The 26,251-nt window shown below is 42.0% G+C and overlaps 1 protein-coding gene across 4 annotated transcripts in view; it reads left to right on the top strand.

The window, feature by feature from the left end:
* glis1b (GLIS family zinc finger 1b) overlaps positions 1-26,251 on the top strand; it is an 85,711-nt gene that overhangs the window by 50,463 nt on the left and 8,997 nt on the right. For 3 of the 4 annotated variants that reach the window (XM_026158907.1, XM_026158906.1, XM_026158909.1), the window contains 4 exons: positions 10,801-10,962; positions 14,987-15,097; positions 20,182-20,323; positions 24,181-24,355. In XM_026158907.1, coding sequence (XP_026014692.1) covers positions 10,801-10,962; positions 14,987-15,097; positions 20,182-20,323; positions 24,181-24,355 — 590 coding nt within the window. The remainder of the gene's footprint in view (positions 1-10,800; positions 10,963-14,986; positions 15,098-20,181; positions 20,324-24,180; positions 24,356-26,251) is intronic. The other variant, XM_026158908.1, reaches the window with a different exon arrangement.

Genomic DNA, 26,251 nt, shown 5'->3' with positions numbered 1-26,251 from the left:
GTTTTTGTTTGTTGTACTATTGATGGATCGCTGAGTGCACGGTAATTGCACAGGAACGACTGGAGCGGTTTTCCAGAGCAGTAAATGCATCTTCTGATTGAACAGACGTGTAAGTGTCGACTGCATTATTGAAAATACGAATTGAGAACTATATACTGAAATGTGGTCGAGTGATTTATTGAAATGTGAATGAATGGCGATGTGCTTGCGGAGAATGCCCGAGACATGATTGGACTCGACACATCGAATGTGTAGCGCGGCCTGATATATTGCAACCAGCCTCATCCACATAACTGGAAACTGGACCTCGAAGCCCACGGAGAGCAGAAAAGAACACACTTGGCACGGCGAGGAGTGAACAAATCTAGGGGCACCACGGCATCGCAGTTGCACCACATTTCTTAGGCGGCAGCTTTTTTACCCAGAAGGCTTTGTGGTCTGGTCCCCCTCCAGAGGGTTGCATAAATGCACTCTCTTCCCCTTCAGCCTCCTCGAGTCCTTGGGCTGGTGTCGATCACGGTGCCATGTTGACCTATTGTTTAATTTTGCTGGCATGTTTTTTGTTCAGTACTATAGCACTTCTGGCATGGAAGTATTTTGATTGGCAACTCTCTGGCCTTCAGCAATGTTTATTTGTTGTCACGTCAGAGTTATAGAGTTGCCAGTGTGTGCCACAGTAGGCGTGATTCTTTAGACAGCTGTGTCAACTCTTGGGTTGTGTGGAATAGTTTGCCAGAGAGGGAGAAGGGCCTTCACTTCTTTTTTTACCTAACAAGCCTGTGCGGTACAGAAACGCTTGATTCCTCCTGTTCGTTATGTTAGGTCGTCACACACACGTTTAAATCACTGCGCAAGATGGAAAACTAACATTCATCTTATCGGCTGAAACAACAAAAAAGGGAATGCAGAAGAGAAGAGTGTGCGTGTCTGCATCACAATGAAAATAAAACTTGGCCGCTTGTAGTATGAACTATTCTCTGACCGCAGCAAGAATCCAAATTTTAACAAAATAAACACTTAAGCACTTTTATACTGTTAAAAAACAGCTACTGGCAATGTACTTTGGTTTACTGGGTAGATGCTGTGGTTAACTAGTGGGCGTGTTTTTTTCTTTCTGGGGCATAAATGGTTAATGTCAGGAACTGTGGTCAGAGCAGGGGCATCTTTCCAGACCTGTGGCAATGTGCAAAGATGCCAATTTCTCCATTACCAGCAGCCTTAAAGCACTGAAATGAAATCCAGTCCCAAGACGTGCAACGTTTTGAGCAAGCAGGGTGGCACATTTTCTTGGAAGGTTTTCAGTCTGCGAGATTAAGGGCTATGCATGTAAAGAGGAAGCAGATCAACACAAGGCAGGTTAAAGTATAAAAGAATTCGAGTTACGCTTAAAAAGGAAAAGTCACAGAAGAAGGAGAAAATAATGGATGGCTGGTTGGAGCCAGTAAAAACAGACTAATCGTCACATTGGACTCGTTTTACAGCATGTGTCAAATAATTAATAAGAGTCATAAATCTCATCAATTGAATGTAATTATTTTTGTCACCACTGGCTCTTGGTGAATTGGCGTCTATCATCCCCCAATACCAACAGTAAAAAATGGAGACACTAAGGCAGACCTTCCCAAAGTGTGGGGCCCGCCCCCTGGGGGGGGGGGGGACGAAACGCTTGGACACTGCTAGCGCTGCGCCCACAGAAACACAAAGCAGGAGATGAAGCATCGCTGCATATGTTTCCAAACCAACTTCATTCTAAGGCTACGTCCACGCGTACACGGGTATTTTTGAAAACGAAGATTTTCCGTTTTCGTTTAAAAAAAAAAAAAATCCTGTCCACACATAAAAGCCAAAAACGAAGGAAAACGCTGCTAGGAACATGCCAAAGCAGCAGGTGGCGCTATATTCCTATCCGTGTAGAAATGTTGGCCAATCAGAAGTCAGCCTTGGTGGGAAAGGGTAAACAAAGATGGCGCATAGAAGCAGAACTGAGTCCTATGTGTGGAGGGACAGTAACTGTGTGTGTGTAAGCATTTGAACACTGCAGAGAGTAAAATTAACAGTAAGTATTTTGTCTACGTCCGCCATTGTAGAAATTCATTTCACCAAAACAATAACGTGGCGCACAGTGTGACGTCAAAAAATGCGCACACCTTTGACGCTGCGTTTTCTCCGTTTACCTCGTCCACGTGTAAACTCAAAAACGGAGTTTTTGAAAATATCCACCCTGGCAGGAGTTTTTAAAAATCTCAGTTTTCAGTCACCGAAAACGCCGTTTACGTGTGGATGAAAGGCGCAAACGCAACATTTTCCTTATAAAACAAAGGGGGGCCCAGCAAGAAAAGTTTGGGAACCACTGCACTAAGGTATAAAACACTCCATTGCAGTGCAAGAGGAGCTTATTGGCTGAAGAGGGTAAAAGAGAGACAGCAAGAGAAAGCGAGAGTGCGAATGGAGGCAAGTGTGAGTGAAAGGTGCTGAATAGATTGAAGCCCGAGTGTTAGAGGATGCCGTAGCTCATGGGCCTGTCAAACAGGATCCTGCATTGACTGCCAGTAACATCAGTCCAGGCGCCGGCTCGGAACACAGATCATGTTTAGGATTTTCATTGCGTAACCCCCAGTCTGTCTTTTTCATGGCAGGTTCGGATTTCGTGAATGGGTTTATAATTAATGTCTTGATGGTTACTAATGGCCGTGGCCCTGCAAGCTTTGTGTTGCTCTCTAATTAGCCATTATAAATGCTTAGGATTGCTGCGACTGTAACCCTGCTGTCATGATACAAAGTGGGATGGCTCTTTCAGCAGCTGAACGGAGGCATAATAGGATCATGTCTCATCCCCAAAATAAACACCCAGAATCCTTCTCAAACACAGCGGTCATTGAATCGTTAGGGAACACTGATGCAAGGACACTGTCCAAATCAATTCTTTAACAATTAAATTAAGCCAGATGTGGAACAGATTTGAAAAGAAATAGTTTTGAGACAATAGTGTTTCTCACTACATTGCTAAAGAGGACAGTCGTAGGACCAACAGTTCTGCGACTGAGTGCAGTAAACTGTTGGTCTTATTGGCTTTGAAAACAGCGACCAGGTCGGCAACCGATCGCAGTGTTTTCTTCAAAGCAGCTTTGGTGCAGTAAGACAGTGATGAAACAGCAATAAGATGGAGTCAGTCTGCAATGAGTTTCCAATTGAATGAGGTCAAATTGACAATTACATGCAATCTGTGCGTGATAATAATGCAAATAGCTGTGATAATTCAGCAAAAATCACAAATCTGTTGCCGTCTTCACACTCAGAAATTCACATTAACTGCTTATATTCAGAGTCCAACCAGAACCACACAGATATTCAGAAATTTCTCCTCAAATAGCGACTGCAGGATGGCGATTATCTGCAAAATGACATTGCTGTTATTTAGCAATGTAACTGGAATACAGCTGGCAATCTCCTATTGCAAAAAGATGCTTTGCAGCTAAGTTGCGCTCACCGCACAGGTTGACTCAACCTGATCAGTGTCTTGGCAGTCGGTCTGCTTTTATAAAGGAGACGGCAAACTTTTGCCACAATCTGAGTTGGACTGAGGTTGTTTGAGGGCCTGTTGCCTCCTACCAGGCGACCTGTGAAATTACCTTGCAATCAAAAGTCATGGCCCAGAGGTTGAGCACGCAAAGAAAAAAAAACTCAATGCAACCACCGATTTTTCCTTTTTGCAACGAGGCTGCCGATCTATTTTTGCTCTCGTGTCACTGAGGCACGAGCTGTTTGATATGTATGCAATCAATAATACTGCTTTAAAATGAACTGCAGATTTGGCTTGTTTTCATTCAGTCGAGTATAAAATATGTCCACGTGAAAATTATTTCTTAACACCCTGATCCTTTGCCCAGAAGGAAAATTAAATATGCCAGTGCAATTTAGCTGGAATTACGTTTGGTTTTTCCACTAACGCTCTATGATAGCGCAGTAAATATCCTTTTCCCTGTCAGCTCACTTCATCTCAATAAGAACGTGACCCTGGATTTTTTTTTCCGCCTCAACCTGATGAACCCGTAAAACCCGGGCTGCCAGGTTTAAGGGGAAATCACATCTTAGCTCCCTAATGTGAAGCAGGGCTGCAGAGCTGGTCGACATTTGAACGGAGGTCTCTGGATCACAGCAGGTTAAGTGCTTCCATGAAAGCTCACCGTGTTGTTGTGCACCCAGGCTTGCACCGTGCCAGGCCTCCACTGCGGGAGCAGGGGTTCAGACCCATCACTACACTTCCTCCTCAATCTTCAGCAAACAGCGTGCGAGAGAAACAAAACAGCTGGGCTGGCTCATTATGTGAGCCCCATTTAGTCATCATAGGAATGCTTCCTGTTGTGCCATCCACGTAGTTTTTAATCTGGCCCCAAAACTATTCAGGCATGAGTGCAAAATAGCTGTTAAGAACAATTTCTTTAGTCATTTACATGACTACTTCCTCCCACCAATTTATCGGCTGAGCTCTTGCTCTGTTTTCTTGTTCATTCGCATCTGGACAACACTCCCTCCCTCGCAGTCATGTGTGTGCGTGTGTGTACTGATATCTCACATTCATAAATCAAAAAAAATTAGGCAAAGTAGAAAAGATGCTTCAAAGCAGGCGGGTGTGAATTAATTTTTCATCTTATAAACAAAAAAAGCCGCTCGCTATCTTTGATTCTTTTTAATGCTCAATTCACAGCAGATGAAGCTGGCTGCTAAAAGGATCTCGGTTCACACTGGAAATGATATGTGTAAACTATGTAATGCGAATGTTTTAGCCAAGCTGTGTTTAATTTTGTATCTTGACGAAGCGCATGAGAAACCTGCCTCTCCTTAGCTGTCTCGTTGAATCATATGGATATAATTTCATCCATTTACGTTTTTCTGCTCTTTGCTGTGGTTGCCACAGGGCATTTGGAAGCCGGCAGATTAAATGCACATGTTTCTCTCATCCGCAGCCGGGGCACTCTGCTCCACAGCCTTCCCTCGGAACAGATCCTGAAGTGTTGGTGGTTTTCCTCGTTGGTCAGGGCAGAGAAAGACACCTTGTGATAAACCAACTCATTCCCTCAAACTCCCTTTTTCATACCTATAATGTTATACAACCTGCTTTTGAGCATTGGCACTTTATACCATGTTTTATTTGGCAGTGTTTTCATTTGCAACCAACACTTCTTACCCTCATCTTGCCTGCTAAGAAGCCTTAATGTATGCATTGGGTTAAAACTAATTATAGAAAAGAAGTCGTGACTGTTAGGCTCAGAGAATCTTTTAATGGGGAACCCCCAGAACATGAGAAATGGGGAATTTCATGCTAGTTAGCAATTAAACTCGTTAGTGAATGTGCTGATGTAGAGATATGTGATGTAGGAGGAATTTGTAGCAACTCCATTAAGGTGAGCAGAAAATCCTGGAGCTATTTTTGGGGGGAGGGGAAATGACTTCTGTCAATGATGACCTTGGCTGCAAGGGCCACAGTCAGATATTATTTTTCAGGAGAAAGAAAAACCTCTGATTTGCTTCTGATTCTGTTCTGCACCGCTCCTCGAACACCATTCATCAAGGCTTTTAATCAGATTTCTGTTACACATGTCAGCAGCCATATTTCCCGCAGCACCCGTCCATAACGGCCAGTTTGTTCCCATCATCCGCAGCTCCAGCAGGTTGCTAATGAGCCGCTGCATGTGAGGAGAGCGGTACACTGCTGCCTTTTAGCTCTGAAACTGTTTGGCCTTTTACCTGCCAGTCAGGAGTCATTTCCCATGAAGGCCTCATGCACGACGCACCGCCACTCTTCTGCATGCTGGGCCCATAATCTGTCTGTTGTGATCGGCGGCCTGTCCACCCTTTCAACCCGCTCTCGCCCCCTTCAGCCGTGTCAGGACCCCGCTGTCATGGCCAATGTTTACTGTGCTACTGAGCACCCCCCAAATCAATGGTGAGATGGTGTCAAATGGGGCTCAAATCCCACCACGCTGCCAGCGCCGCTCCCCTCGTGCGGTCATCTGCTGGTTTACCTTAGACAGAGGTTTTCAGAGAGGAAAACTAAACATGTTTAAAGCAATTAATGTGATTAGCTCCGCCTAAAGTGTTTGCATAGATAACATCAAAGGTAAAATCCACCCTGTGTTAGAAGCCTCAGCCACCAGAGCTCTCTGTTTATACCACTTCAGCCTGTGTGTTTTAGTCAGCTTCTCATGGATGATGCAGGACCCCACTGATGTACAATATATCTTCAGTTGGAAATGAAAACACACAGCATGACATATAAAATAGCCACGATAAGACCAAATATGTCCACGTGAACACTTTTAATCCCCTTGGACATTCAACACAAGCAGTATACATGTATTTCATTTAAACACCAAATGAAATGAAGCCGACAGGGATCATTTGGACCCGTAGATCGGCCACGCTTTAACGTCTTACTTTAGCACAACGTTTTCATGCAGGGTTTCTGGTACAAACTCATGCTTAGAGGTGACAGTGCCTGTTGGTTTCTCAGCAGGCAGGAAAACCTCATACTCTGGCCGTCTCCATGCAAACTGCAAGTGGTGATCCCGCAGTAATAATGTGCTTTACACGATTAACACGGTTTCCCCAGCGGACCCCTAACTATAATTCAGCCTCAAATTTATATTGCAGAAAAAAAGGAGTGAAAGAGGGATTATTCCCTTATACATAAATAAACTTTTGGCACGTCAATAATAGCCATTTTTGTTTTCCGAACTCGAACGCCCGGCGCCGTGTTTCAGCAGTAAGCAGAGACCTTGTCTGTCGCGAGTGGTACGGCAGCGTGGATGTTCATTCGCACAGATTTTATTAACTTTTCCCACCGTTGCTGCCTCTCTTGTTTTCATCCAAAACATTTGCCTGGTATGACTCGAGAATAATGTTTTCCCGCGTTACAGCATTGTATGATGTGAACTCTTTAAGACATTTTTATAGCTAAATGCTGAACCCCAGACAGCATGTGTTTGTGTAGTGTTGAGGAATTGTGAATATTTTTCCTCATCTTTCATTTCAGTCTGGCAAGCAGACGTTTAGCTGTGATCGTACTGCAAATTTTCTGCATTTCTTTATGCTTACTTTGATAGCATTTCAGCTTTACAAGCTTATCTTTACCCAATCGAAGCTCAGCAGTCAGGGATAAATTATGAAGAACTTGAAGCAAGTTTATTTATATGCTGGAAATAAAAAATATTGAAGCCTTGATTTTAGCATTATGGCTGTTAGGGGAGAGCAATATAGCCTCAAAGTTGTAGGAAATTTGCAATACTGGTATGTATGAAAATAACAAGAAAAATGCTGAAAAATACTCTACTGGCTTGCAGGCAGCAGCATTTATTAGTGCAAAGGGCATTTTCTATCCTTCTTTTTTCCAGTGAACTGCTGATGATAGACGACCTCATTCGAAGTGTGAATCTGTCAAGGTGCCAGCAGCAGCAATACAGTACAATAGTCGTGACACAGGATGAGTCAAAGGTAAACACGAACGTAGCCCAGGTGGTGTTTTTCCCTGGAAATTAAGTAAAAGTGCAGCATAACTGCTTAACACGCTAACAGTCACCACCTTGTTACGCTTCAGAAACCTGTACAATATTGTCACATAATAAAAAATGGAAACTGAAAAATTCCTGGGATGTTGTCTGGGGTCGAACATTTGATTCAGCTGCTTAAAGCCCTCTTTTAGCTCCATGTAATTGCATCAATAACCTTCCTGTCATATGGAGTGCAACCAGCGAGTCTCCTGCGAGACCTTTCTTGAGTCATTTGTTTACTTTTGGGTTGCACATCAGCAGCTGCTAGCATCTCCTCCTTTCCAGCCGTCACAGCCCGGCTGTACTCGACGGTGTGTTTTTGCTTCAAGTTTTGTTGTTTCCACCTTTGTCAGTAACAGTTTTCTTCCATATTTTATTACTGTGCTTTGTTGGAGATCTAGCCTCTTGTAGCCAAACAACTTCCATACTATTAAAGAAGCTCTCGTTTTAAGCACCATATCATCGCCATGACATGCTACCGTGCTGACAGAGATGTTTGGGCTTTTGTTGTTGTGTATTATCATTTTACGATTGTTTTACATCATTTTAATTTTTCCGTGCCAAAAGTGGCTGTATCAGCTAACTAGAGCACATTTGGCTGTGAGGTGCATCCATGGAGTGTAAAGTAGCCTCACCTTTATGGATCTGGCTGAAGTGCCGATAAGCTCATTCTGTGGCAACGGGTCCATCCATCCTGAATTCACAAGAGTCAGTACTCCGTCTTTAGAAAGGTCCGAATTGAATTAAACTTGCACACAATGATCGCCAAATGGGTCTTCACACAAACTGTGTTCAAGTCAAGCACATATGTGTTGTTTTATGGACGTTAACCTGTGAGTTGTGAATGGTACAAGAGCCGGATGAACTACTATGTCATGGATGTTCTAGTTTTAACTCACCTAATGAAAGCCAGTATCCTTCCTTCATATTTGTCAAAGAATTGAACAAACATATGAACTTGTTTACTTCTGCTGTAAAGTTGAATCTATGAACTTTGAGTCACATTTGAATCCAGCTGGAGGTGGCCTTACAAGGAAGCGCAGACGTTGACGGTTTATCAGCTGCATTTTTAAACCAGAGTTTGCAGCTTGACTGAATGAATTTGTTTATGGGCCCTTTGGCACGTGTTGACTTAACCTGAGGGCCTCAGTTTTATCCATTTACAGCACAATGAGACAAGTACAGATTATGCAGACCTTGGCTGGAAATGCTTCATTTCAAACTTCAATACATTTTAATTGCTGATTGTTGAAAACTGATGAGAAACTGTTTCTCAGGTATCATAGTGCCACCAATATCCAGCTACAGTTTGGTGAGAAAATACAATTTTAAGGCATTAATAGTCCCATCTTTCTTTCTTTTTTACCAACTTTCAGTATTTTTTAGTCAGTCTCATTTTTATTTTGCAAATTATGATGGAAATCAAATGGAAAAATGCAACTTATTAAGGTGAAAGGAAGCTTTTGTTCCATAGTCATCCACCCAAAGGTCTTACAAACTTTATGAGGAGCTATGCATTGAGTAGCCATAATTGGGCAGATTAGGACTCTCTTACTGAGCTGCTCAGTCACATGCATAAACCTGCAGATCAGCATGGTCACCCAAAACGGCTCTACCATGTCAGGCTTAGGTTTCGCCTATATTAAATGGAGCCTCAGTGAATAGAAGGTCCTGCCTGCACTGTGCGAGTGAATGAAGAAGACCAGGGATGAGTATTGAGTCTAGATGTAGCTGAAGGACCGTTAGAAAAATGGTGTCACTCTCTCCTTAGCTGTAACCTGACCTGTTGTCAGGAGGCTTCGCTAAAGGTCAGCGTACAATGGATACAGCAGAAAGGCCACAGCACCCCTATAACAGCCTTGGAGCTGCAGTTTTATTTTGGTTGAGATCCATTCAGGCCGCTTCCAAAACTGGTTTTGAGTGGAAAAATTGTTTCCTGTATGAGACTTTGTATAAAATTTATGGTTTAAGAATTTTATAGTCATATTTTGACCAGAGTGGATGCTTTCCTGGCTCACTCTGAGTGTTTTAAATTTTATTTTCTTGACATGGTTTGAATGAAGCCCTCACTGGGTGACAGAAAAATGACTGTTCAGAAGAAGAGTCCTGACACAGCTTTTGCTTTTATACCGAGTGATAGTAAAGTGCATGAGAGTACGTACAAGTAAATAGAAAAAAGTACCAGTGAGCTGAACTTCCTTTTCTACTGTGCACCAGTAGACTTTGTGACTCTTTACACAGCATCCACTGTAGGGGGGCTTTGATGGGGACTGCCCTTTCCACCAGCCTGCTGTGTTTTCTCCTTAAGAGAAGAAGCGGATATGCGAGAAGCTTCATGAATCATTCACATGTTAACAAATCTGTGGTGTTCATTGGCAGAGTGGTCGGGATCAAATGAGCCAAGCTGGGTCGGCTATGAGCTTGTTTACAGTCACTGTCACTTGTCAGTCTAATGAACTATACACAGCAGCACACTTATCTCATGCTATGCATTACAGCCCATTAACTGCTGCTGTACGGCACACTCCAGTTTCCCGGCAATTTAGATGGCAGCCTCGAGACAAGAGCACTGCCATGAATGCGGCTGTTTTTCAAGTGGATGTGCTTTTCAACAAAGGTCTTTGGATCTGCAACATAATAGCCATGGAAAAAAAATGCTCGCACTTACACCACCCACATTATTAAAGTGGACAGTTTCTGCTAATTCCCAGGTCCATCTTTTATTCTCTGCTTTACTAGAGTGGCTTTGCACGAGTGAGTTCAACATAATCTTTATTTCTCTGGTATTGAGTCTTAGTGCAAAACAAATTGTTTGCAAAGTTGCATTTAAGCCAACTTTCTTCTGATTGGCTGACCCTTGTAACCGAAAGGTTTGAAGCCTGAGCTTGTGAATCACAAGTTGCTATCCTCGTGTTTAATCTGAGCATCTCCCACCGTAACAGCGTAAAAGGTTTTCTTTAAGTATTTAATTTCTTTTCCATAACTAGTTAATATATCGTTTACAGTGAGCTCCATCTGTGTGAGTAATTATGAGACTGAAGGAAAGATTGGAACAACTTATCTCTGAGTCACATGCACACACATATACACAACCCACACGGTTCTAACGTTTGCCAGCTTTACACTGATTGATTTCAATTCTTTTGTGTGCATGCATGTGGGCTTTTTGCTTATTTTTCCTGTGTGGTCCTGTGCATACCTGCCAAAGTGTGGTTGCCTTTGTGCTCTAATCTCTGTCTCCCCTCCTCCACAGTTCGAGGGCTGTAACAAAGCGTTTTCTCGTCTGGAGAATCTGAAGATCCACCTGAGGAGCCACACAGGAGAGAAGCCGTACCTGTGCCAGCACCCTGGCTGCCAGAAAGCTTTCAGCAACTCCAGCGATCGGGCCAAGCATCAGCGCACTCACCTGGACACGGTCAGAATCCAAGCCTCTGCTCTCTCACCTCCCCCCTCCCAGCGTTTCACCAGAGTGTTTAATCTGAACTACTGATGTTTGCATATGTCGTCATTCACTTTCTTTGAAATCCATTTCGGGATTAGTTTGAGGAACTTATCTGGATACCGTGCTGCAATTGCATCACATCAGCCTCAATGTCAGGATGGATCAGGATGCTTTAAAAAAAGGACAAAAAAAAAAAGACTGTTTGGCAGGAGTGTGAAGGTGGGCAGAGGCGACTTCTGTTGCCCTCTACTTAGCGCCCACACTGATCTTTGAACTTTCAATAATACATCGCTGTATAGTTTCATTCATTTCATTTCATTTGGTAACTTCTGCCCACGTTCAGACATGTAAACACTTGACAGAGTAATCCAAACCACCTTTGTTTTAGTTCCTGCTATAGTAGGCGTCTCCATGATCATACACAACCAAACACAGACTACGGCTGCCAACAATAAACGTGACTTTTTGAACGTCCCCTCGGTGTGTGCGTGAGTGTGCGTGAGTGTGCATATCGTGCGGTATCCCTGCTCTGATTTTACAACATTCAAATGCCTATTTCCACATCGTGACAGTGTTAGACTTTAACTTGCTGTCAGTCAGTGAGCCGTGTGGCATTCTCACCCACTTTCCTCTTGCAGTGACATGCCACAGATCATTAAACGATCAGTGTCATTTGGCCAAGTTGCAGCTTGTGCCATAACAGGCTTGGATTGGGACTGCAGGCTCAGACAGAGCTTTGTCTGTTTCTCTGACCCGTGGAGCGAGAAGGAAAGGTTGAGTCAGCCATTGCTGCCACTCGTCATGTCTCAGTAGCCCCACCAATTTACCACCCACTTTATCACCATCCGTATGCCAGCACAGCTAGGGAGTAAAGAAGTTGTTGGGCTCAAATTATATTCTTAAGTACGTTGGGTTTCCTCTGCAAGGGAGAGATTTTTTACTTTTTTCCCCTTTAAGTCAATAAATCGAATCCCAATAATTTTTTTCTGACATCTGAATCTACAGTCTGCGTTTGAAAGATTACTTAAATCTGATTTGAAACAACCAGCTCAATATGTGCCTCCCAGTAAAACGCTGGACTAGAGCATTTTTAATCGTACAGTGCCCAACACCATCGGGTGAGAGCGCGACTGTAATTAAGTACTCATTTACTTGAATTTTGTGTAATTTTTAATGTATTTCTATGTTCTACTTATGCTATATCCTATTTTAGATGCAAATATTCTGCTTTGCGCCATTACAGATCAATCTACCCTACCACCATTCCCTACCAAGCATACACAATTATGCACCACTGCTTTTCATGCACGTTGATGGTTTTCTGCACCATTTTTATTTCTGATTACATTTCTGAGTTCAAGGTGTGTAAGTGTGCGTATTATTGAGTAGTTATTTGAAGGAGTATTTCAAATTTGTATATAATGGACCTAAGTCCCTTTATAAAGGGGGCAGCTGTGGCTTACATGGTAGAGCCTACAATGCTAAAGCTCAGTGGGTCAATTTTTGTTCCTCTAGTCTGTATTTTTATCGGTTTAGCCGATGGTGCGATATGGCAGCCTCGCTTCTGTCAGTCTGCCCCAGGGCAGCTGTGGCTGCAACTGTAGCTGCCTCCACCAGTGTGTGAATGAATAGTGGAATTGTAAAGCGCTATATAAATGCAATCCATCATTATTATTATTATTATTATTATTTTGGAGTAAGAACCAAGAGTTGCCTCCAAAGCATCAAAAGTACTGCATGAATGTGTCTGACTGACTGAATAAGACTTATAAGCTATGAGTGCTTGATTTGATTGTCAGTACCAGTCCATTTATTAAAATTTAATTGTTTAGAAATAAATAGGAAAACTAAATTCAGGTGTTGTGCCAAAAAGTGATCGTCGGGCAGAAAGTGATCCGCGTGAGCACGCAGCTGCTTAAAGCTGCAGCGCCCAGATGACTTACAGCTACTTCTGTGCAACTGATACAAGACGCGGTAAACTGAACACCGCTTCAACCGTCTGTTTGTTGGAAAATAGTAACGGACCACATTTTCTTGTTAGTAACGGTAACGGCGTTGTAACGATAGGAATAGTAATTAGTTAGATTACTCGTTACTGAAAAAAGTAACGCCGTTACTCCCATGACTGAACACTGGTAATGCTGAGCGGTTAGAAAAAGAGTAGCAGTGGTCAGGCAGTGTCACCCTTGATTTTCTTCCCAGAGAAAGTAATTTTAGCAGTATTTTTGCAACCAGAATGTTTCCCCCTGTTTTCACTGAACTGGCCGTGCACCAATACTTTTCTATATGTAACAGTAAATTATCAAGTAGTAAGAGTAGAAATGTTAATGCAGACGTTGTGTTATTCTGTCAGTGTGGGATTTTCTTCCACTGCACACTCTTTCCACAGTAGTCCAAACGATACAGCTAATCTGGGACCCCGATGCTTATGGCCTCACATTAACACCCCACGATGGCTTTCACTGTGCTGCCCAGTCGGCTGCGCTGCCAGAAACACTGAGGAGGAAAATCATTTTAAAGCTTAATTATATTTATCCTACACAGAAGTTTTACTTCACTCTTTTATTTTTCTTTTAAAGTCGGCGCTCTGCGCTGTATCGAGTCGGTTTCTTGGCAAAACAAACAGAGATGAGTGGCATTATAAGCACTTTGGGATGACAACAGGTTACTTAGAGAAAACGTTAAAGTGCAGAGATAATAAAGTCTGTAAAACTTATGTTACTGAATGTAAAAAGTAAAAAAATCTCTATCACCATCCTTCATTTTAATTAGAAAAATGTGAAATGAAAGTGGTGTACTCCATCACGGTGTATGCAGTGTGCATAATCACATAAATGCTTAATTATTAAGAATACTCCTCAACATGGTTGAATAAGATCATTTATACACTCACTAGCTACTTTATTAGGTACGCCTTCTAATACAGGGTTGGACTACCTAATTCTTCATGGCATAAAACTCGAGTACTGGAAACATAATTCAGAGATTTTGGTCCATGAATATTGTTATATACAGGATAGCAATAATTAGATAGGCTGTGTCATTTATACATGTGCCCAGAAAACATCCCCACACTTTTACAGCAGCACCAACCAGCTTGAACTGTTGATAAAGGCATGAAGGATTCATGCTTTCAGGTTGCTCACATCAATCCTGACCCTACCTTCAAAATGTTGCAGTGAGGTCGTAGTTTCCTGTTCTCGTTCTTGCTGATGGGCACCTTGTGTGGTCTTCTGCAGCTTCAGCCAATCTTATTCAGGGTTTTATGTGATCTGCATTCATAGATGTTCTTCTTTAGTTACTGTTACCTTCTTGCATCAAAAAGGCATTTCTGGGTCTTATTGAATGTTTTCTGTTTTCAGGCCGTTCTATGTAAACCGTAGAGATGGTTGTGCAGGAAAATGTCCGTAGATCAGCAGTTTCTGAAATACTCAGTTTGAACTTCAGCAGGTTGTCTTGAACACGTCTATATGTTGCTGCCGTGCGATTGGCTGATTAGACATTTACATTAACGAGCGGTACCTAATGAAGTGGCCAGTGAGTGTATTTCTTGCACTGATATATTATAGTGTTTGTCTTTAAGTCTTTATACATTATTAATCATGCAGTATCGGTGCTGTCAGTAGCAAGAGAGATGGGTTTCATTGCTGAGTGAGTGCAACTGCAAGTGAAATACGATGCTTTAAACCCTGAAAAACTAATAACCAAAGAGATGTTGTGGTATTCAAATTTTTGTCAACTGATTGTCTTTTCTTTTCATCCTTTGTCTGGTCTTCCTTTTACCTCACATTATGTGTCTTTCTCAGCTGAAAGGTAGGACTTTATCTTTGCCTTTACTTACATAAGTTTCATATTTACTGCATGTTAATTTTTCTCCTTTCCTTTACAATTTTCTTTTTTAGCTGCTTATATTATTCTGTGTCTCTGTTATTAGAAAAGCTACATTTATACATTTTGCTCTGATAACTGAACAGAAATATTTCCTCCCTCCTCCCAGAAACCGTATGCATGTCAGATCTCCGGTTGTACCAAGCGCTACACGGATCCCAGCTCCCTACGCAAACACGTCAAGATCCACTCAGCCAAAGAGCAACAGGTGCGTAGGAAGGTAAGACACTCTCTGCTAGAGTGAGAAACAGGACAAAACACCTGTGTGTAGTCAGAGGTTTAAAAAGAAACATCATAGAGGAACCAAAAGTATGTCAGCTGTTACCGCTGACATTTGTTGTTTTCTTCATTTTTAAGTAGCAAATTAAAGCCAGTGGACACTTAAAAACTGCTGCGTCATGGTTCATTTATTCTTAAATAAATTGTTTATAAAATCGAAACTATTGAAAGTAGAAGGTTTAGTGAAACTACGGACATTATTAATTATGTTTAAGGCTAAAAATAATATATTACCTGTGTTTGGGAGGTGAGGACAGCTGAAGGAAATATCATTTTAAGCATCAGCTCGCTGGGACCACGGTTACGGGTATACGACTGTGGAACTCTCTTCAGGACCGGATGCTGCAGAACCTCCATTCAGACTGCTTCCATCAGGAAGGAGGTTCTGCAGCATCCGGTCCTGTACCAGCAGACTGAGAGACAGCTTTTTCCTCCAGGCCATCAGACTGCTGAACACTTCATAGACACCTCACCTCCACTACTAGAACTTCAACATTATGCACTACATACTGTCCATTAATGCCACTGTTTTGCACAATATCCAACTACCAACCTCTGTATATTTAATATATTTTATTTTATTGCTTACTCTATTTAATTTGTAAAATATGTGCACACACACACACACACACGTAGAAAAACATATTTAGTATACACATCCAGTAATGCATATACTATTATATATTGTACATATATTTATTAGTCTCAGATTTAGCCATTCTTATATTTTGCTTGTTTTACGTTATTGTATTTTTGCACAACTCTGCTGCTTGTGAAGCTCGCACACAAGAATTTCACTCGCATGTGCTGTACCAGTGTACCTGCACATGTGATGTGACAATAAAAGTGATTTGATTTGATTAGATTTCATTATAATCTTAAGAGTTTTACATTGTTTTAAAAAGTGTTACATGTTTAAAACGATAAATCAATATGAAGAATACGCAATAAATTCGAGCTAACTCCTTATTTTATTTATTTATTTTCTCCTTGTTATTATGTGCTGAGGTATTTGCTGTTTGGTCTGATAAATGCTCACGTGTTCATTGGTTAATGGTGCCCACTAGTTGAAATGTAGATGGGGGGGCAGGGTTTAATAAGAATATTTTCTTCTTCCTTCTCCTTTTCACTCATGGTTGCCGTGTTATATCAAGGGAAAGCCTGGTTTGTGTGTATGAAAGGATAAAACTGTTGAAACTGTTGAACCAAGTGTGAAATAAATAAAAAATGAAATGAAATTTTGCAGCTCAAGCTGATCTTTTTCTGCAGCTAGTTTCCTGTATGACCTTATTCGGGTCATTCGGGTAGAGCTGCAACTTTAACAAGATTTGTTCTTTCTTAGGTCACATTATCTGCAGATCCATCAAGTTGCTCTAACTGAGGGGTTTTGAAGCATTTAGCTGTGTAGTGGAGTATCTTTAGAATCATTTCCCCAACAATAGATCAGGTTTGACCACATTTCATCATGCTTGTGGTCAAAAGCCCATTCTTTCCCTAACTGAAAGTGGGTAAATAAGAGAGAGAAAGGGCCCATTGTTGTGTAAAGGGCTGGATAGTGGCAGGCTGGATGATGTGTTTCTTTGCTTAGTGTCGTAAAGGGAAACACATGTGTGCTTGTAGCATTGTTAATAAGCTGTAGTGCAGAATACCCCAGTGGCCAGATGTTATGGACAAATGTCAAACAAACGCTCTTACTCCACTCTTGGATTTGGCCCAAAGCAGGAAAAAAAAAACTTTAAGAGTGTCGCTGTGGAGAAAGCAGAGCCCCAATTACTTGCAATGAATGCTTTGCAGGGCTGTCTTAAGAATCCCCACAAGGACACATTTACTGATTTACGGCATCTAAATGTGAAATCAAAACATGGAAAATGCCAGCTGTAAAGCTGTTAGGTTTAGCTTTTTTGGGGGAGGAGTTAAATCACTTGTGATTTGACTTTTCAGCAAAGCCAGAATCTTAAAAGATACAAGCCACAGATAAAATAATCTGTTCACTTACTGCTCTGAATGAACTCTGAGGGAATAATCTGAGAGTCGAGTAGATGGGATGATACTGCTGCTGAACAAGGTTTCCACCCACAAACTGACCACAATATCAGAACTCAGACAGATGGACAAACAGACTGAGAGGGTTGCAGTGATGTTGGAAAATAAAAGAAAATCTTGGATGACTTTGTCCTTGCCTGCAAATCGAGTACCGACACTTGACTTCAGTCGTTCAGAGGGTCCACAGCAACACTGCCAGGGTTTTATGCCTCTTGGCATCATGAAGTTATCACTCATTATTATTATTATTATTATACACTCAACTGAAAAATATGTATTAGTCAGCATAGTTATTATCTCAGCACGATTACAAAAACACAAACTTGATATACATTTAATGATGAAAGAAACTCGCATATTGGATTCAAATGTTTAAGAGTTGCACCAGCTGCTCTTTGGTTTAAACTAAGCCTGCTTATAATAGATGTTGGCCAAGTATAAACATAAAATACAAATTTTTCATTTAAAAAGTGTTGCTCTGCACAAACTGTAGAGATTAGTTTTACTATTACAAGTTTCACTGTTAAGTAGCTGAATCAACTAGCAGTGCCGTCGATTCAGCAGATTTTCAAACACAACCATCTCTACAGAGAACGCTCTAAAAAGAGAGAATGTCCACTGAACCGCAGTTCTCTGTTGATGCAAGAGGTCAAATGACAATAACTAGACTGCTTTGAGCTGATAGGAAGGCAAGAGTGACTCAAATAACCACTCATTACAACACAGTTGATGGTCGACAGCAGCAGAAGACCACGTGAGGTACCGCTCCTGTCAGAGAAAAACTTCAGGTTACAAATTGTGCAGGCTCACCAAAGTTGGCCAACAAGAGATTAGAAAAACGTTGCCTAGTCTGATGAGTGTCCCTTTCTGCATTCAGATAAAACATTCAGAATTTGGCATTGCTCCTTCCTGCCTTGTACCAGCCATTCAGGCTGATGGTGTTTTAATGATGTGGGGGGGTGTTTTCTTGTCACACTTTAGTACCAAGTGACCAAAATTCAGTCACCACAGCCTGAGTATCGTTTCTGATCATTCCCATCACAGAGTGTGCCCATCTCCTGGTGGCTGCAGGATAGCACGCCATGTCACAAAGCTCAGATCATCACTGTGCTCGCTCGGTCCCCAGATCTTTGGTGAAGTGTTTTCAGTTTTCAGTTTTATTTGTCATATGCAAGTTAGCACAGGGTCAACATCGCAATGAAATGTATTTGATGAGCAGCAGACAATCACTCAGCAGAATGGTACAGTAGAAAAAAATGTAATAAAATAAAATAATAAAAAATAAATAGAAAAATAGTAAGAGCAAAATATTAATAAGGTGTAGTAAAAGAAAAAAGAGATTTTCAGTTAACTGACTAAATATATGTATATGTGTAGATATATAAATATATGTACACACAGATATTGCACAGGAATGAGCAGCAGTACAAACTAAACAGTACAACAGTTTTTGTTTTTTGTGGCAGTTGTTACAGTATTGCACTTTTTCTAAATATAAATATCAATACAGTGGAGTGACCAGTGCAGATTATACAGTGTGGGAGATTCACGTCATGGATGTGGAACTGACAAAATCTGCAGCTGCAAATCTGCAACATCAAAATACACCAAAAAGTCATTTTTAAAAAAAGCATCCCTTTTATTCTGCAAAGCAGGTCTGAGCCTGTGCTGTTAGCCTGTGTGGTCATTATGTTTAATAAGAATAATTAGAAGGTCAGTGGTTCTAACCTCTGCTCTTCCCCAAACCAAAGATCCTAAACCCCCCATGTGTGTGTGTGTCGGTGGGGGCTTTTGCCTTTATTGGACAGTGACAGTGGAGATGGACACAAAAGAGCGAGAGGGGGGGGGAAGACACACAGCAAAGGGCTGCGGGTTGGACTCGAACCCCGGCCGCTGCTTTCTGGCCTTACAGCATGTGGTTGCCTGCTCAACCAAAACCCCAGGTTGACCCTGAGGAAGTTATTGGTGTGTTTGTGCAATACATAAAATGTTGTATGTGCAGAAAAAGCGTTTCTCCTGTTGTGTAAAGTGTTTTGGCCCATATAATCCGAAAAGCACTATGTAAATATCAGTTTAGTTTATGAAGCTCCTGCAGCAGTGGATTCTTCACCAGGACCGTTGCCATCACTCTCCTTTAACTTGTCAGTAAATGTTGTGTTGAATAGAGGATGATGTTAACAGTAACTGGTTGTCATTGATCCTTGTCTCTGTAACGGTGTATAAGCAGATGCCAGTAGGATCGTAGGTCGATTCCACTGTTCTCTAGTCAGTGTCTTATTTCTCGGTGGCCATATTTGCTTTATACACTGGAGTCTGAAGTCTGTTTTTGTGCCTACATCAGATAGTCAGCTATACTATCCTATTCTCTCTTTTTACATCTTGGCATTTTTAAAGTTAAACCTCCTGGTGACAGTAAAGAAGTCCTGTGTGTACCTCAGCAGCTATAATGTTTTATTACATAGAAATCCAGTAATGTATACAACAGAGTTCAGCTATTCCACCGATCCATAAGGCAGATGTCTCATTTTGTCAACTGACACAGGTTTCATTTGGTTTGAATTTTATCTTTGTGCCGTGTGATCTCGCTGAAATGTGTCTTCAGTTGCCCCCATTAAAGTTGGCAGGGAAAGAAACAGGAGCAATCTCACATTGGCTCTGAGTTCATACCAATTATGTCTAAGGCCAACGCATGACTCAAAAAAGAACATATGATCTTTCCCCCGGTTCCCCCTGACTGACAATTCTATTCTCATTTGCTGATTTACTGTTTCAGATCAACATTACAATCACATTATTGCAAAAAGATGAAGCGAACGCTCTCACACACACGAGGTCCAAGCCACGAACAGGCCAAACTGAAGTCGTCTTGTTCTTCGATTGAGTAATCTTGCAGACCAGATGGAGTTCTCTCCATTTAAATGACTCATCATCATTTCTTGTAAGCATTTGAAGTTTATTCTTATCGTTGCTTGTTTTTCTCAGCTTCGGCCCTGCCCTCACCTGGAGCAGGATGTCCTGAGCGACTGTCTGTCCATGCAGCACCTCCAGAGCTCCACCTCTACGCAGCACCTCTACAATGGCAAAGATGGCCATTCTCCTGCATTGGGCCAAGACATGTTCACAGGTACACGCCTGTCATCTGTCATTCTCAGATCTTCCTCTAATAATTGATCTCTTAATTAATCGGTTTCTTTACCAATAAAACATCTCAACTTTCCACTTATTTTTCTCATAAAACGAACAAAAATTGAAGTTCGGTAAGAAAACATGTGGCATAAATACAAAATATAATGTGTCACCAGTAGTAGCAACATCATTCATGGTTAAACAATTTCAAATATGAGTGAAATCGACTGGCCACATCTCAAAACATCGAAGCCCAGGGAGTATTTGTTCCAAAGCAGAAGAGCACGCCAGCAAGTGAGGTCCAGACCGCCAGAAATCCCAACACCTGGCAAAGCAATCACCGAGTCATTGGTGGTAATCAGCAGCCATGTCAACATTCCTGCAGATGTATTGTGGTAATTCTGCACTCTCAGGCAGTGAAAATCATACTTGGTGGTGCCTTTGGTCAAAAGATAAACAATCCACACCACATAATTGAACTTTAATTGCTCGTGCAGATTTTATATCAACATTTTAGCCGTTAGTCCATACTTGAGTTTATAAGGGAAGTGTTACAGCCTTGTGCTTTTGTTTGTTTGGTTTGGATTTCATAACCATGTCATGTTAACCTGTCTCCCTGTCATGCAAAGACTGCAAAAACCATTAGCAGCCACTAGAACTGGAAAAGTTTATTCATCACATGTGGCCTTTAAGCTTCTTTTAAACTTCCATTTTTCTAACTGATGAGTTTGACCGTCACTAAAAGTCAGCGCCACACTGAATTGGGAACAAGAGAGAGATAAATGGATTATAACCATCCTAAAGACGAGAGAGATTCCCTGCAGCTTCCTCCCTTTATGGACACATCTGTCCTTGTTTTCTGCCTCTACCACAGCCAGGCTCCCCACTGTTGTCTGTTATTGTTGCTGGATCTCGGCGCACCGTTGATGACTATGAAAGCTCAACTTCTTGGCTCTTTACCTCTGCTCCCCTCTCTTTCTGAGAGATGTTGCTTTCTGTCTTGGTTTAAATCGTTTAAAGCCCCAGAGGAGCTAAAGCAGTCAAGGACGCCGTGTTATTCGAGGTCAGAAAAGGTTAGACTTCAGGATCTCTATTTACACGACTTTCTCTTTGTTCTAGAGCCAATAGGATGCATGTAAGTAGTGGGCCAAAGTGGGCAGCCATCCCATCATTAACACTTGTGGAGCAGAAAATGAGTCATGCTTCCAGTCAGAGCTAAACTTGTTTTCCTGTTCACTGCTTATAAGTCTGTTCCTATTCACATGTCTGCAGCAAGAGTTACGAGAACCCCCCCTCTCTGTTTTATAGAGCATAATTAGAGTGTTCCCTGATTAACCAGAGGAAGGACTCATCATAGTTGAGTACAGAGGTTTATGTGCTCCTGCTGCTATCCTCTCAGTTTCTTCTCACAGAGATTTCTTCCTGAACTCAACAAGAAGCTTTTCAAATCCGCTCGACAGCGTCTTTGGTACATAATCCCACTCTAACTCTTAAAGAGCAACATCAGATCCTTTTTGTCTTCCTCCACAAGGAACTGGTGATGAAATTGAGGCAATCACAGCCATTATTTGTCGACTGTTTTGCCGGTGTGCCAGCAGATGTTGGGGCTAAAGGGGAAAACATTTAAGGTCTGTGATTGATGATTTCGGGGTAATGAATCAAGCTTGTAACCATTTCAGAGCGCTGTCAGATCAGGCCTCGGCATGCTTCCACTTGAGAACAGCTGGCCTGAAAACTGCAAAAACCAGGAGCACCCATCTTTCCTCTTCCTTTCATCTCCTCCCGTCTTCTGCTCTCGTTGCCGGTTAACTGCCCCAGACAGTCAATGTGCTTCTCGCTGTTTGGATGCTGGGAAAGAAATCAGCTGCTAAACTTAGCAGAAGATGCAAAGAGGAAAAAAAGGAAAGATCAAGTTGACTCTTGCTTAACAAGACTGTCCAGAGTGGGGCAGGCAGTTCTCGTCCCTGTGGATGATGATTTTTGATTAAATTAAACTGGTAGAAACATGACTTTGAGATACTGTCCATCTGGTGTAGATTTTGGTGGTGGTTTTTTCTTTTTAGGCCTGGCACGTCCTCCGCTTCTTCAGTTTGTTCAAGTTCTGTGAGCACACACTGAACACCATGTCAACAAATGCCAAGTTTTATAGCTGTGTGAGAATCACCTCGTTGGTGCAAAAAATACTATTTTGTGTAAGTCAGACTGTTAATTTTTTGGCCTTTTTTAACTAAAGAAATTAGAATAAAATATGTGTTTTTGTGACAGGCTCATTTTTTAAGTTGTTTGACGTCTTCCTCTGAAAACGGTTGGGTTCAATGACTTGACTGAAAATGAGTCAAAAATCCCACGGACTAATCTCAAATCCCGTGGTGATAGAGCCTTCTCTGTGGCAGGTCCCAGACTTTGGAATAGTCTCCCCTTAAATATTAGATCTGCACAAACACTTGAGCAATTTAAATCATTACTAAAGACACATTTCTATGCCCTGGCTTTTAACACACTATGACCCAAGTATTTTGGTCTTATTTGAATTAGTTTAGTTATTGTTTTAATACTTTTATTGTCCTATTATTGTTTTTTATTGTTATTATTGTATTACAGTGTTGCTTTTTAATACCATTTTTATATTGTTAAGCACTTTGTGCAGCATCGGCTGTTTGAAATGTGCTATATAAATAAATTTGACCTTGACCTTGAAAAAGCACCAATGTCCAAAGAACGACTTTTACAGACCTTCAGAAATCCTGGAGAACTGTTGCTCAAGACATCTTTAACCCTTTATTGACCAAGATTTATGCAGGTCTGATGGATACATGTATGGTAATGTGAATGTGGCTGATTTTTTTCCTGTCTGTGTTCGAACAGTGCCTTGTGATACCGTAGTACACCAAACATAAAGTTTGTCTTCTCTTCTTTCTGAAACAAGGTGGATTTTGTCTCCAGCACAAACAGCAGTGGAGTTGGGATCATTTAAAAAGTGCTTGTAAAATGGGCCTGCCGGTGGACCCGTGTTAAATGAAGCGTTAGAAAATTACGAGAGCGCCAGTGGAACCAAAATATACAGAAATGAGGGAAGGCTCAAGACTTGTGCACAGTCGTGTGGATCTCCAAAGTCTAACTAGCCACATGTTAACAGCAGTAAGACAGTAACAGTTCCACTCGTTTGTTTTATCCTTTTAAAATGAACACCCCTGGGATTCATTTTTGGACAAAACAGCCCGTTTTTTGTTGTCAAATTGGGCTTTGGAAGCATCTTCGCTGAAGATAATAATAGTAAAAACAGTTGTGACAGTTATTATTTGCAGTTCCTAGTTTGCAAAGAAGAAAAGGAGTCCGTATTTAATAACAGTTTGCAGCTTGAAACAGTAGAAAAGGTTGGCAACATGCAACCAGTAAAAGAAGATAATAATGCCCCCACAGACCGGTGCATCAACAACATGTAACTGTAATATCATTTGGAAAAACTGAAATGATCAAAAAGTAAAAGACATATTGGAACAGTCAGCAGATTATCACATGCTCTTCTGCAGATTTCCTTATATCATATATTTGTAGCTTTAAAGGACCTACTGTTCAAAGTCACTGAACACATGTAACATTTTAGTTTATTATTGTGTAATACGAAAAAGGACAAACAAGGCGAGTCCCTGTGGCAGCACAAACAATGTACCCTAAATTACACACAGCGCAAACACAGAACTTTTTATTTTACAAAGCACACTGATTGGATGAAAGTTGTCAAAACAAAATCCTGTTGCCATGAAATGGCTTTTAATTTGCTCGAGGGAGAGATGAAGCACGGGGGCCTTGAGTTTATTTGGCACGTTTACCGAATTAGCTTTGTTTGTCTTTCAGGCCTGTACACTGGCTCCAGTACCCCCCATCACAGCGCCCCAGTGGAGCTGCTCACCCCCACCCCCAACTCTGGCTCCACCGCTGACCTGCCGACCCGACAGCACCGACTGGATCGAGACCTCGGCAGCCCTCACCACCTGTCCCCGCTGGCTGCCATGGACGGCACGAGAGACGGGTGAGTAACAAGCCCTCGATTTGTATTTAGACGCTGAGGTATGTCACTCCGAAGGTCTGGGTCGCTGGGAAACTAGAGATGTGTCATGAAGGGTGGGAAATGTAAACATGAATCTGATTAATGAATGAATAATCCTGCAAACTGTCATGGACGGCTTTGTCACAATTCTGTCATATAATTGAAGTCATATCACATCATGTTTTGAAAAGGTCAAAGGACACCGAGTGTTTGTTTTACTGCATACAAACAACGTGTACGACAAAGTTCAGTGAAAGTGCAAGCGCTGTTCTTCTCTTAAGACGTTCCCTGATATTATGATTACACTTTACTGCCTCCATTATTTTTCACCTATTTATCATCCCGAGTCCCGGCCGAACCCTCTTAGCTCATGTTAGGTTAAGCCTCATGGTCCTGCTGACAAACCCATCTTGGCTTTCTTACTGGAAACAAAATCAACTTCTCAGCTCCTTTGACGTCCCTCGTGGGAAGACGGGCAGTGCTGGTCACCACGCGGTCAATGTGACACATCACCAGCTCTGTTTCGAGCGGTCACGGTTCACACTTTGGTGAGAGTATCAAAGCCGTGTGATAGCATCGTCCTCTTGTGTTTATGTTCTGTGAGCTCTTTCACCATCGAGCGGTTCTCTTTAAAAACCTCGAGATTACATTTTATAGACCTTGATGTACTGCTGTTGTTCAGCTATGCAACAAATGCAAGCAACACAATGACGTTTAAACCAGTGATGCATCTTTCAGGTAATTGTGAAAATAAGCACATCTGGAGATACTTTTAAGAAGCAATAAAACTGAATATGGTTTAGTAAGAATACCAGTGTTGCTACATCTTTAGTCAAGACAAATGTGCTTCCACTGAACCAATCCATGATCCCGGGAATTCATTAATTAACTGTATCTTTGCAGAGCTCCCGCTTAAAGTCGACGCAAACATTTCAAAAGACGACGCACGAAACCCGCAGCTCCTCCAGGTGCGACTGCCTTGCTCAGCAACAGCTCGAGCAGCTCTTCTCGTGCATCTCTGAGTGTGTGCATGTGTGTGATTTGCAGGATGTTTCCTATTAGTGCTGATGATTTCCCCAGAGAGCCTGCAGAGCAGAGTTACAGAACCCGGGTGTCGTCAGGAGGCACAGTGTGTGCTGTGCTAAAGCAATGTGTCTAAAAACCAGGGAGGTAGGGAAGGAAAACAGTCCTGTACAGTTTAATAACATTGAGAAAGAGTGGATGGAATCAAGCATCATAAACTGTGTTACAAAAGTGATTGTGTTACATAAACATGCTTTCTTTTAACTCCGTGCTCCCCTCTTTGGGTGTATATACAACACCCGCATATTACAGAATGATCTTTGATGGCTTCCTTACTTTAAAGAGCTGCACATACATTTGTACTTATGTGTGTGTGTGTGTGTCTCCGTGTGTGGGGGCGAGTTTACATATCCAGGAAATACACGTGATTGGTTATGATTGGGGTGTGAGGTACAGCAGACTGCTCGCCATCCAGCACAAACAGAGCAGCCGAGCAGAGCGGTGAAACCGCCTGGATGTAAACGTCCGAGCGGCGCTCAAGAGACGTCGGGATGGCCGGGAAGCATCTGGAAGCTGGTGTGTTGTTTCAAGCCTTGAAAGCAGAAGGAGAAGCCTGTCAAAATTACCTCGCGGTTCCTGTGGCTCTTTTCTCAGCAGCACGCACAATTAGCAGTGCGAGCACAGGCATGGAAAGTGAAAAGGACTTTGTGAGGGGATACTCGGCTGCACAGGCAGGGCGACATATTGGAAGTGAGAGTCGGACTGCGTCTGCTCCTGTCCGTACTTGATGAGGAACATGCCGGTGCAGCTTGGTGATATTGCCCCATGTGGTCCAATGACGTAGCTCCCTTTTCA

The sequence above is a fragment of the Astatotilapia calliptera genome, chromosome 23, assembly GCF_900246225.1.
Source record: "Astatotilapia calliptera chromosome 23, fAstCal1.2, whole genome shotgun sequence".
Taxonomy (NCBI): Eukaryota; Metazoa; Chordata; class Actinopteri; order Cichliformes; family Cichlidae; genus Astatotilapia; species Astatotilapia calliptera.
Note: the sequence above shows the minus strand (reverse complement) of the source record. Positions and strands in the feature narration are given on the sequence as shown.